The 14127-nt window shown below is 38.7% G+C and overlaps 1 protein-coding gene across 1 annotated transcript; it reads left to right on the top strand.

Moving 5' to 3' along the window:
• The first annotated feature begins 10148 nt into the window (after positions 1-10148).
• Positions 10149-12519, top strand: LOC144709646 (DUF2358 family protein (DUF2358)). The gene is made up of 2 exons (XM_078583240.1): positions 10149-10559; positions 11935-12519. Exons 1-2 carry the CDS (start codon positions 10207-10209, stop codon positions 12380-12382), a joined length of 801 nt encoding a protein of 266 aa, XP_078439366.1. The 5' UTR covers positions 10149-10206; the 3' UTR covers positions 12383-12519.
• The last annotated feature ends 1608 nt before the right edge of the window (positions 12520-14127 follow it).

Below are 14127 nucleotides of genomic sequence, written 5' to 3'. Positions count from 1 at the left end.
CTTAAGCCCGGTCAAAGGAGAGGCCTATGTTTATGAAGATGCCTATTTCCAGTTAAAGGAGTTGAAACAATAAGTGTGTGGTTGTTGTTTCTTTCCTATAAAGAGGGCATGAAATTACCTGGCCAAATTGCCGAATCCTGGCCACACATTCTAGGTTTCTCACATGAGAATCTAAGAGCCTTATTTATGCCCCTTTTTCTCCCACATTGTAACTATCCATGAATTGCTGTCCTAAATTCTGTTTTGGCAGCCTTGAGTGCAGCAATGTTTCTTGGATCCACCTTGTTTGAGTTTCAGGTTTAGTGAAGAAGGGAATCATATCATCAGGTTTTGAGAAAACTGAAGAGTGATACTAGAGGTTTGAGCATTTTCAGAGCATTTTCAGAGGTTCGAGCATTTTCAGAGCATTCTCAAATTTTCTTGCTTGATTATTAAAGGAAGTTATTATTTTTTTACATCACGGATACATGGGGGAAGACGAGGGGTATTACAAGGAACGAGACAAGGTGCCTTGCACCGAGGTAATGTCGTCGCACCGCCTCAGGGCCGCCGCTCCGCGGGCGCGTGCCCGCTCTGCCGCTCAGCCGTGTGCCGGGCCGGGCGCCGCGCGCTCGCGGGCATGGCGATCACACACGCCACCCCTGCCTTGACGATCACACATGCCACCAGCACCCGTGTCTACACTCTGGTGCGCAGTCTGCGCAACGCCGCCGCATTCGACGCCCCCGAGCTGGGCGATGCGCGCCCAGCACTACCCGTAGGAGTGCTGCGCGCGCCCGTTGTGCCGTCTCGGCGCTCTCTATGTGCCACTTGCCTTAGTCTCCTGGCGGGATGTCTCCCTACCGCGCGCCCCGCACACGCAACGCGCGCGCTGCCCGCGCGGCCGCTGCGCGGCATCCCGCACAACTCCGCACGCTGCACCCACAGCATGCCGCCCGACCTGCGCGTCCCGCACCCTCGCGCAGCACTTCCCGCTCCCGCGCGCAGTGCTCGGTGCTGGCGCGTAGCGCTGGCGCCCGCGCGTGGCGCTTGGCGCACACGCGCACACGCTGATCAGCCCGCGTGCCCAGCACGCGCCAACCGTACCTAATCCGTCCCACTCGGGGCGTGGACGGGCACGTGTGAAGTCTGCCGTGAATCACCACCAACAGTGGCAATGGCCTAATAGATCAGGTATTTGGATATCACTATCCATTATGACTCAGTCCTTAGAATGTCATGAGCCAAAAATGCGGACAAACCTTCCCAATAAGCACGCAGGCCTCTGGGCAAGAAATGCCACCTAGTTAGGGCCCTAACACATAGGCATCTTGGTCACATTAGACATCATCAGCTAAGGAAGCTGATTAGCAAAGGGTTAGTTAGAGGACTTGTAAACAAGTTTGAAGACATAGATAAAGTGTGATCAACGTGTCTTAAGAGCAAACATCAGAAAGAGAGTTTTCCGTCAAAGCTTCATGTCTCTTCTAAGAGATCACTTGAGTTGCTTCTACTCGAGCCAAACCAAACTCTAAGCCTGAGTGGAAAGGTATACTGCCTAGTCATAGTCAATGATTATTCAAGATATACTTGGGTGTATTTCTTGCACATAAGAATGAAGTCTCTGAAACTCTCAAATTTTTTTTATTTAAAGAGAGCCCAAAATTAATTTGAGTTGAAGATTAAGATGATCAGAAGTGCCCATGGGAGAGAATTTGAGAATAGATTATTTACTGATATTTTTTATAAGAATGGGGATCAGACATCAGTTCTTAGCACCAAAGACTCCCCAACTGAATGGGGTGGTTTAGAGGAAGAACTGATCCTTGGTTGACATGACGATGCCTATGCTAGAAGAATATAAGGTAAAGTAGTTCCTATGGGCAGAGCCAGTGAGCACAGCCTCTTACATTCAGCACATGGTGCTCATTAGACCTCACACGGAGAAGACTCTATATGAGTTTCTGAAAGGGAACAAACATATACTTGGATACTTTCGACCATTTGGACGTCAAAGCTACATCTGTGATATTGATAAAGGACATGAGAAAATTTGATCCTCCTAGTCATTAGGGAATTTAAGTCGGATATTTAGAGACATGAAGAGCTGGTGGAGTGTATAACTAGGCTTCAAGACAAGTTGAAGAATATATTCATGTGAAATTTATGGAATTTAAACCATTTATGAAGTCATTGATGGTCTAGAAGATGACGAGAAGAATGAGGAGAAGAGGACTATGATTGATGAGATAAATGAGAGAGAAAGAATTCCAGATTTATATAGCCTGATGATGATGATGACGAAAAGGCAATAGATCTAGAGATAAATGAACTTAGTGAGAAATTAAAAAATAAGATTAGCTAAGGACCACCCACATGAAAACATTATTGGTAGTCATATTGATTGAATTATAACTCGATCCACATGTAGAGACAATGCAGATATAGCCTTTACATCTCAAATTGAGCCAAAAAAAGTGGATGAGGGTCAAAACGATCCGGGTGAGGTAAATGCTATGCATGAGGAGTTAATTCAATTCGAAATGAGTAAGGTCTGGGAGCTAGTACTACGACCTAATGGTAAGAATGTCATAGGCAGTAAGTGACTATTGCCTTTGCATGAAAAGAACAAGCTAAATGAAAAGTACAAATAAGTCAAGGCTTGTTTCTCAAGGGTATGTCCTAATCGAAGGAGTCAATTATGAGGAGAAATAGGATTTAGTGGCAAGACTTGAATCTATCAGGATACTATTGGCCTTTGCATGTGACCATAATTAAAACTATCACAAATGGGTGTAACGAGTGTCGTCATTAATGGAGAGATTAAGGAACAAATATATGTGAAGCAACCACTAGGTTTTGAATATCTAGAGAAAACCGAATGGGTCCTAAAGTTTCATAGAGCCCTATATGGTCTCAAGCAAGCATCTAGAGCTTGATATGAGAAGCTAAGTACATATTTAACTTCCCAAGGCTACGAAAGAGGTAGCGTAGATACTACTCTCTTTATTAAGAGAGAGGGAAAGGACTTGATATTAGTCCAAATCTACATTGATGATATTATCTTTGGATCTAAAAACTCAAACTCATGCAAAGAAGTTTTGCAGCTCACTCAGAATGAACTTGCAAATGATTCTAATGGGGAAACTGAGATATTTCCTCTGACTTCAAATTCAAAAAAATTAAAAAGGCATCTTTATATGCCAAGAGAAGTACACTAAGGAAATTTTAAATAATTTAAAGTAGAGGACTGCCAAGCAAAATTCACTCCCATGAGTCCAAGCACTAAGCTAAACCTAAACATCATTGGTCAAAGTATTGAACAGCGCATGTATAAAATAATGATTTGATCCCCACTATACTTGATAGCTATCAGGCCAGACATACTTTTTATTGTATTTCTTTGTGCTAGGTTTCATGGTGATCCCAAAGAATCACATTGAAGCCAATAATTTAGCCAAAAGTTCCATCATGCATTTACACATGAAGCACATTGAAGTGAAGCATCACTTCATTAAAGATCATATCATTAGAGGTGACATAAATATTCACTTCATTGCAACAGAAATGCAAGTGCTAGACAGCTTCATTAAACCTTTAAATGAAAATCAGCTTAGCACTTTACAGAGAGAGTTAGGCACGATAATGCTAGAGATTTATGATGACTGTCTATCCATTGGTTTTCTACCGACATGTTGTTTAGATCCATCAAGGATAAGACGTCAAATAAGATGCTCCAATTCCCCATTTAAGGATGATATTAAAATGAGAATATGATAGAATCTACTCGTAATCTACAAAACATTTCAGTATTTAAATGTATTTGTATAATTTTTTTGACTACTTGGGACCTATAGAGAAAATTTTATCTTCATCGATTTTTGTTACTTCAATTCTCGCGCCAATCGATGATTTGTTTCTCTGCTTTATGTGGATTATTCCAGATGTGTATCTCAGACATTTCCATTGCCTTGTTGGATCTTTCCATGTCTGTAGATCTCTAATGAGTATTATTTAAGATTATCCAATTTCCTTATTAACTTATTGGATCTATCCCATTGCCTCCAAATATATTTTAAAAAGTTGGACGATCAAGATTACATAGCAGTTAAAAATTAACCCCTTGTGACTTGGACTTTGGGCCAGGTTCACTTATGACTTGGGATTTGGGCTTTAGATAATTACCAGGAGTATAAAGCTATTGATAACCTCAAATTAACTCATAAAATGTACTTTTATGCTTCATTTTGGTATTGAACTTCAGGTTTGCACATATATTATTCACCATTGAATATCACGTTTTTTTAAATCATTTTTTTATGTATTTAATTGATTTATGTGGATCATCCAGTTGACTCTTTCCATTCAAGTAAAATTTTATCACATATTCTACAAGTTTTATTTGAAATATAGGACTTGGGTAATTTAATTGGTGAGTTCTAGTTGTAAATAGAATAAAGGGAATTACTTGGATCAGAATAGGAAACCCAAGCCATGGTGTGCACCTTAAAAATAGGCCTAATCCATACGAAGATCAAATTTAAGCTCATTTAAGCCATTTTAATACCTGGCTAGAAAAAGCAAATATTGTGTAACTAACCCAAAATCTGGGCTTGAAAGGTATATTTCTAAATTTGTACCATGAAGAAAGTGGATCAAGTCTCCATATTAATATATCCTAGTCCTCCAAACCCTTGGAGTTAAATCCAAAGTAAAGGAGAATTGTGGGATTTATATTTGTTCTTTTTTCCCCTATCTTTGTACTTTTGATCAAAACATATTTTTAGGGACTTAGTTGATCATATTTCCTGGATACTTTCATTCTGTAAGACATGAGAGTGAGAGTTTGAGTTTGATTAACATTCATAGAGAGAACCAATTAGCCTGATGACGAAGTGACAATGAGGTTTGTAAAATCTCTGATGTTTTGATATAAAATTTCTCATCTACGGTTCAAAATCTTTCTGAATCCTCCAACCATGTAGAAAACTCCAAACGTTGCTAGATTTATACCTTTTTAAAAAAACACGTGGGCCACTAGAATGCGGCCGCCTGCACTTTGCAGCCTGGTCACTGCAATCCAAGACACCAAGGGCTGATTTAACCCAAAAAACTAGTTTATCAACTACTGTTATAGAACAGTATTGGACTTGGCTAGGATAAGCTTGTAATTAAGATGTGGAGACAAATAATATGAACACACATGTTAGTGATGCATGTTTATTTCATTAGAGTTGTAATGTAAAATGTGTAATGAATTTCGAAGACAAAAAAAATAATTCCTAATCTTCCATTTTTAGAGGATTTGTAAATACATCAAATAGGGAAAAAAAAAAGGTAAATGATTGTGTCCCTCAAAATATTCTGATTTGCGATCCGCTGACTACTTTTGGTTAGAAATTTAAATTATTTGTTTATGGATTCATTTTTTATGTATAGATGTTCAGAAAAGTTTTTTCTAAAGAGAAAAAAATTCTAAAATCTTCCTGAATTTAGTTTGTTATACTGAAAGGACAGGTATAAATATATGTCAAATTACTTGATGGATTTGTTTACAAGAAAATTTAAAATTTATCCTAGAGATTCTAAAAATATATTTTGTAAAAGTATGCCTGAAACTCATGATATATATGATTTAATGATGGATATTTAATTAGATTCATGTCTGTAATTTCATCAAATTACTAGTATTGTCTAAGGTGTTTGAAGATGTCATCAGGAATTCCATAAAAATAAAATGAGAAAACCCTAAATTTTCAACTATCCACCTCTAAATCCTATTCTATCAATTTTGGTCCATCAGCCAAAGCTTTCATTTCATTTCCTTACCATATACTTCCTTACATGTTGGAACATTAAGGCTTAGTGAATTTTACTGAATAATGCCTAATTTTGTGTTTTCTGATAAATTATCAAAGTGGATTATGCAAAGTCCACCCTCACTGAATGAATTTGACATCAGATCAGACATTTTTATTCATATCACAAAGTATTCATACGAAGATAAAAAACTTCATATGTTCAAACTATATTACTCACACCTTCATGTATATGAAGATGTGACATTTCACGATCCAGTCAATGGGCCGAATCATCAAGTTTGGACTCGAGATCTCTATAACTTGTTGACGACTAGTATCTATGTTGTTGGTCAACTATTATATAGATCAATAATCATTTGACCAGATAAACATAATGGTCAACGTGGAATTTTCTATAAACCTTGCCTATTTATATCCAAATTAATGACTTATTTTATGGAGCTCAACGATAAAGGATATGTAATACTTTGAACTAAATCATTTCATAATTGCAATATTTTTTCAAGAATCTTTAAATTTTAAATTCTGGAGGAATTGGAATTATTGGTTTATCCATAATGGTTCTAAATTAAATCGCAAAGTTATTAATATCTGAATTAAATGAAAGCACTTAACTTGTCTTATTATTCTTTCTAACATTAAATACATTTATTCTTAGATTTTTGAAAATTCCACACTTTCACCTTTCAGTTTTGAAGTCCAAATGGTAGATTTAGTTATAATTTTGTATCACTCTTTCTCTCTCTCAGTCTCGATGAAAGTTTTCACTATACAGAACATGCAATAGATCTCACGTTGTCAATAAAGTTTTAGGCATTTTCAGCTTTTAAAAAAAAACATATTTTTTTCCAACATCATCCCAGAGCCATGGGATTTAGAATCATGCAGGTAAGAAGTTACAATGATGACAACATTTTTCCAACATTTTAAAATTGATAAAAATTATTGCATCTAGATTAAAATTGCATTTAATTTAAGATTGAAGAATTAATGAGAGCAACAATATTAAAGGACTTAGGATTTGTGACATCATGCTAGGCCATAGATATTTTGCCATGTTTTTGAATGTTTATTGAACATAATTTTTTATAACATTAATACAAATCCATAGCATCTAGAATCCTTTCATTTTTGTAGGACTAAAGAAGTTATAGGGGAACATAAGGCAACATTACAAAATCACAGAAAAAATAAAATATCTAAATTTTGTGACAATTTTCAGGATATTCACTTGATGATTTATGAAAAAATTAATTGCTAATATATCTTCACGTTCCTCGAGAATTTGGATAGTTTATTTGTATTTTTTAGTGCGATGTCTTCAAAGTTATACACAAGGGAAGGGGGAAACATCAAGAGGCATTAAAACAAGATTTCAGACAAGGAGTCTTGATTCCCACATGATTGAACCAGTGATGATTTTGATCTTGAGATGTATTGAATATGAAACAACATAGAATATGATATAGAGATATGAAGGGAATAAGAGCATCATGATATTGATAAAAGGAAGTTATATTCAAAAAATTTATGATACTTGACTGAATTTTCAAAATAATTTCCTTTGAAATATATTCAACGACCATTTATTATTAAATACCCTTGAATATATATGTGGATGAAATTATCTCAATATATTTGAGTTTTTGAATCAACAAAATATAGAGCCTTTAAGTGGATCCTAGTAGGCTTTTTGGGGTCAACTACGTGAAGGCTTTTGGGTCCGAATAAGAAGAGTCTTTGGGGGTTCAAATCGAAGGAGGTCAACCATCACGATTAGATGGAAGAATATAGGGGTTGAAAATGACGGAGTTTTGCCAGCGTTTTATTTTTTGGGTATCCTATTTACACATTATAACAAGTGTATTGCTTGGGAGTCATTTACACAAACGTGGTTGGGGCCCATCAACACCTCAGGCTCGATACCCCTCGAAAAACATTAAGGACTAACCTAAGTTGTACAAGTTAAATATGTTACTTTCAACAATCATTTCTGTTTTTAAATTCTAAGGCATTGATTCCGATGAATAAAAATGGATTCATGCAGCATAAATAAATTAGAATAGAAATGATATTCGAAACCTAAAGATCAATCTCATGGGAAAGGATCAAATTTGTTATTTCTTCTATCCTTGAGTGAAACATTGAGATGCTTAAGTTTGAAGCCTCTAGACCAACCCACGCAATCGCTGGCACATCAGATATCTTCGTTCATCCTAAAAAACCTCATTCTCACTCCATTGTCATTAATTACATTGTCTCGTCTGCATCAGAGATGGAGAGGAACCAATGGGAGAATTGAGAACAAGGGGAGGGTCCCTAAACAATTTTGTCTTGAGTGAATTTTCCCTGTTTATACTAATTGGGAATTTTTCATAAAACTCCTAAAGTATTAAATTTAAAAAGTACAAAGATCATTGGTGTGTCACCCTCTGAGCCCACATATCAGTCTAGTTAACTAACTCTAATGACCCAAAAACTTTATTAGCCTTTCAAATTAATTAATTATATCATCATACTTATCAATGAAAGATAAATTTAACCCAATCGATTGGTCGAGCCTCCAGCCCATGGGGTACCAAGCTATATCTCACACTCTAAAAGATACTAAGGAGTACTAACTCACTCATGGAATCTGTGTATCACTTATGATGACTAAAGGTATGGGCAACTATCATACACTAATCGTTATCTAAGTAATTACTGCTCCATTTGGAAATCATTAGAGAACATGTATTCAATATTCCATTGCCATGGCCAAGGAATTCATCACATCATATTCCTCGAGTTGTCTCCTCTTATACCGAGGATGGATGATCCCATCTTGATGACTCAATCAGTTTCACAAAATTCTTGATGCACCTAAGCTAAGACTGTAATAGATGTCTTTGGTGTCCAATAAACGTCTTATAGACGTCTTGTAAGTCATAGTCAAAGTAGTACCGCCTGTCCAATAGACGTCTTTGGTGTCTCAAGTCTAAGGGCCACTTACACAACTATGATGTGAATCAGCCTGATTGGAAGGCAGGTATAATACGTTCCCCTAAAGAGCACCCATTATCATACGTATCAATTCATGGATTCATATGGATCAATTCAGTAAATTATTTCCCCTAAAGAGCACCCATTATCTATCCTTAGTGTCTCCTCACTAATCTCTATAGAACTGGCCATACTAATAATATGAGTGAGACTAGATAGTGTTATTCAATCTGCATACTTGAAGGTCCATATTGATATCCGTCGCATAGGAATATTTAAAACATGTGATTAACGACTAGCGATCTCCTTATTAAGATATTATCATAATTTTCTAATTCAGATCGTGTATTCATGGACTTCATCATAAGCATCACATCCACATTATAATGAATACATTGTATTAATGAACATAGAACGAGATATGGAATGTGTGATTGAATTGTCGGCAACATTTATTTTCATCATAACTCATTTTCTAGATAGGTAGAGTGTATCTCATATAGTTAACTAGATTAGCGAAAATAAATTTAATAAACCAAGGTCACCCCCCTCTTAGGTCATACCTTAATCACCCAAAAAAACAGTCTTATTTCAAGAATTCAAGTGAAATATCTACTTGATAATGGATCCGAGTAAATTCACATCTATACACATAAATTGTGTGTTTACAATAAGTAGGCATAGGTAACCCCCCATGAGTCAAAAGAGCTTGACATAGATTATGCATGAGAGGCCACCAAGCTGATAATATGCTATCCCAGTTGTACTTTCCACTATTTTACGAGTTAAGAGTAGCCCAAGTATTATACTTCAGCAATTTCGCAGACTCCCTCTATCTTCATGACAAGCCACCATCACAAAAAATTATCATAAACAAAAATAATTAAAGAGATCATAAATGTAATTCCCATGCATGAACCTCAATAAATTAAATTCTAATTAGAATAAGAACTCCACTAACAGACCCCATCAGGAAGGAAATAATCCAAATGAAAGTCATATCATAAAGTTAGATTACAGAATCAAAAATAATATTTCCAATTCAATAAAATGAGAGAAATGTGGCATAAAACCCATCATGACATGTCCACAAACACAAAGAAATGTCCCAAAATTAGAAAAAAAAAAAAGGATTAATAAAGTTATCCACATGAGATATTTTTATGTAAGCTCTCCAGTCCCCATACTCTCCATCCCCTCATACAATGCTCCGCAGGACCAACGAGAGCGCGCCAAAGCCGACCCACCGGGTCAACGGCACTGGGAACAGACACCGCCTCCCGTTGGTCCACTGGAGGCCTGTAAGAATCTTCCGCGGAGTATTTTACCGTCTCGGACGAAAATATATATAAAAAAAACACCGGTCGTCTCCATCGCTCCACGTCGAAGGCAAAGACCAAATCGAGGACGATGGAGAGCTTCCATGGCGATGGAGATCGTCCGACCCATCTTTGAGATTTCCTTGCTGATCATTCCCATGCCTGCAATTCTCTCTCTTGCGGGCGCCGCCTCCCTCTCCCCGATCGGCGGAGACGTTCGATCAAGTTTGGGTATTTCTACCAAGTTTGGGGGTCGGCAGCGGGCTAGGGTTTCGCTTCCTGTTCGATCGATTCCGGTTTCGACGATCTCGCCGCTGCCGTCGTTGGATGAGCGGCCGAAGAGGGAGGGCGGCGGGGACAAGCACGAGTACTATGTCAACATGGGCCACGCCATCCGCACTCTTCGGGAGGATTTCCCCTCCGTCTTCTACCGCGAACCGAGCTTCGACATATTCAGGTGCGTTTCCAAAACCCATCATCGTTATCGAATTGTCTGTGGCGGCGGTTGAATTCCTCTTCTAATTCGTTAATTTGATCTTGGAATTGGTAAGTGAAATCGGACGGAATTAAATCCGTCCTGACCCAACTCGATCAAACACAAAATTGAAGTGGGCGAAGAGGATTTCGATTTGGGTCTTCGGTCCGATTCCTCTTCTCCCTCTTTGAATTAGGAACGGATGAAAAACGGAATGGAACGGAGCCCAATCCGTCATCAACCATTTCATCCTGACCCAACTCGATCAAACGCAAAATTGAAGTGGGGGAAGAGGATTTCGATTTGGGTCTCGAGTCCAATTCCTCTTGTCCCTCTTTGAATTAGGAACAGATGAAAAACGGGACGGAACGGAGCCCAATCCGTAATCAACCGTTCATACTGTCCTCCAAAGAATTCTGGGTGGTCTTCCCTCTTTTAATTCAAAAAAAAAAGGGGGATGAAACGACAGGCCCCTCGAAGAGCTTCATCATCGTTATCATCGTGGTCATCATCATAATCTATAGATTTACAGTAGTTTTCTCGTGCTATTTTATCCAGCACTTTGATGGGAACTGAACGGAGCTACAAGCCCCGTCTGTCCCAAACCGTCATCCATCATCCATCGCCAAATCTTTCTTTGATGGGCGTCGTCATCACAATCATGGTCTATTCACCGAGGATTGTCCCTCCGTTCCGTCCAATCCCTGTAGCGGATGATCGAACATAACGCCCGTTCAGTCCGGTTACATCTGGTCAAGTCCTCTTCCCTCTCGTATTCCGTCATCCTATGTTGGTTATCTATCATTCGTCATCCAGTTTCCCATTATCTGTCATCCAGTGTCCATTATCCTTAATCCAGTGTCCGTTATCCGTCATCTGGTGTCCATTATCCATCATCCAGTTTCAATTATCCGTCATCCAGTTTGAATTATCTGTCATCCAGTGTCCATCATCCAGTGTCCCATTATCTGTCATCCAGTGTCCATTATCCTTAATCCAGTGTCCATAATCCGTCATCTGGTGTCCATTATCCATCATCCAGTTTCAATTATCCGTCATCTAGTGTCGATCATATGCCGTCCACTGGCTATCACCCATCATCTGGTGTCCAGCATTCGTCATCTGGTGTCCAGCATCCGTCATCTGGTGTCCATCACGTCATCGATTGTCCATCAGGTCATTGATTGTCCATCATCCATCATCCAGTGTCCATCATCTGTCATCCAATGTCCATAATCTGTCATCCAGTGTCCATCATCCGTCATCCAGTTTCCAACATCCGTCATCCAGTATCAGTTCTACAAGCTTGGTTTGAAGATAGCTTCGTCCTGACAATCATGATTTTGATCATCGTCAGGGAGGATGTGGTGTTCAAGGATCCAATCAACACGTTCGTGGGGATCGACAACTACCGGCGGGTGTTCTGGGCATTGAGGCTGTGTGGGAAGCTGTTCTTCAAGGCGCTGTGGCTGGACGTGGTGTCGATCTGGCAGCCGGCAGAGAACGTAGTGATGATACGATGGATAGTACATGGAATTCCAAGGGTGCCATGGGACAGCCATGGCCGTTTTGATGGCACCTCGGAGTATAAGCTCGACCGGAACGGCAAGATCTTTGAGCACAAGGTGGATAATATAGCTGTTAATTCACCCCCCAAGTTTCGGGTGGCTCAGGTGGAGGAGCTGATCCAGGCCATGGGATGTCCGTCGACGCCGGGGCCGACCTTCTGCGAGGGCTTGCCGGAGCTGGAAAGGGCCGAGATCTTTTCCCCACCGCCTCCTCCGGCACGAGGTGGAAGATGGTAAGAGTGTGACGAGCTTTATAGCCGGCCGGATTTTGGGCATGTGACCGACCTCGTTCCCTCTCTATAGATGCCCTCTCTCTGTATGTGTGTGGAGGGTAGTTGCTTGCCTGATGTGGAAATGCATGTATACTTTGTATATTCCTACATTGCCTACCCCTCCTCTCTCTATTTCTCTCTCCTCAAATTGGACATCATGTCTAGGTTGATCAGCATGCCTTTGTGAAGGATGGAGAGTTGGGTATATGCATCTTTAAACTTGTGTGAGTCAGATTTCTCTCTACTAACAGCTGTTGTAGGGTTGTTCCATAATGGGCAAGAGTAGGTGAAATCTTGCCATGTTGAAGTCCAGATTTGGGGTTTGATGTTGTTATTTCATCCAGACTAAGCCAACATAATTTCCTAAATTCCCACTGAAATACTTGGTAGTTAGTATTGGGTAAGAGGTTGATCCAAATGTAGGAAGGAATTTAATATCAGATTTTTTCTTAAGCTTGGAAAGGGCAAGGCGAAAAGATGTCCACCGGGGAGTGCAATAGAGAACCTGAAATCTGATGCAAACAGTCGGTTGAAGGAGCTGAGCGCGGGCACCCTCACTTTAACGGTGCCCTGTCCTTTCCTTTATTTTAAATAAATCCAGTTTTTATTTTTTTCTGTATTCAAGAACTCTAAAGACTTGAATGTTAAAGCAATACTCAAAGCTGCCTGGCCGAGGACATCTGTTGGTTTTTTATTTTTGATAATCTAGTGCATTAAAAAATGAATCCACAAGGAAAATATCTATTATTAGATATTCTGGTGGATTTTTAATATATATATATATATATTTTTTATTTTTATTTTTCTAGGCTTTATTTTTGACAAGTATTTACTACACATTTATTCTCATTTTTCCCAAATTTATCTTATAATGAGAAATAGGAAATATGTACTTTATAATTTTACAGATTCTCTAGAATTACTATCAAAGAGAAAACAACAGTAATTCAAACTTATGATTTATCAATTTTTCCAGAATTATTTTTAAGGCAAAATAGCTAGAAAATAATAATATCATTTTCAGGGATCTTTTTATTTTTGCAATTTAAAATGCAGGAAATACCGTATTTTACCTGTTTGTCAATCGGCATCGGTGGCAGATGGCGGTGGCACCAAGTTTTTGGGCTCTTGGGTCAGCAGGCGCATTACAGGCCAGCTCAAACCATTTTGGGCCTGTTCACCTTTTCCTAACTTAGGTTAAAATTTGGCCAAATCCAAATGGGGGTACCATTTGGACTAGTGGGTATGCCACTGATCCTTGCACAGACTAATGTTGACTGGGCGTACTCACATCTGGACTGCTACACGAGTTGCCCACACAAATGTGAGAAGTAGTAATTGAAGGAAAATCCTAGTCTTGAAGGGGTGTAAACAATTTTTTTAGATAGAGAAAAAGGTGAAAATGAAGAAATATAAAGAAAGAGAAAAATAAGGAGGGTGATGATGGAGATGGAATTCAAAGTTGAACATGGTAGAGTTTCTATAAATGTTTAAGGTCATAAAATGGATGTAAAATAGGTGTTTAGAGAGAGAAAATGGTGAAATGAATGTGAAAATAGAAAGGACAGTGTACAAAATGTAGATCTAATTTCCTGTAACTTTAATTCACATTTCTCTTGCCCTCAATCCCTATGACTTTAAATGCAAACAAGAAAGCCAATGAAATGAAAGTTCAAAAAACTTACATTAAGCGAATTAAACAACCTAGAC

The sequence above is a fragment of the Wolffia australiana genome, chromosome 11 (assembly GCF_029677425.1).
Source record: "Wolffia australiana isolate 7733 chromosome 11, ASM2967742v1".
Taxonomy (NCBI): Eukaryota; Viridiplantae; Streptophyta; class Magnoliopsida; order Alismatales; family Araceae; genus Wolffia; species Wolffia australiana.
Note: the sequence above shows the minus strand (reverse complement) of the source record. Positions and strands in the feature narration are given on the sequence as shown.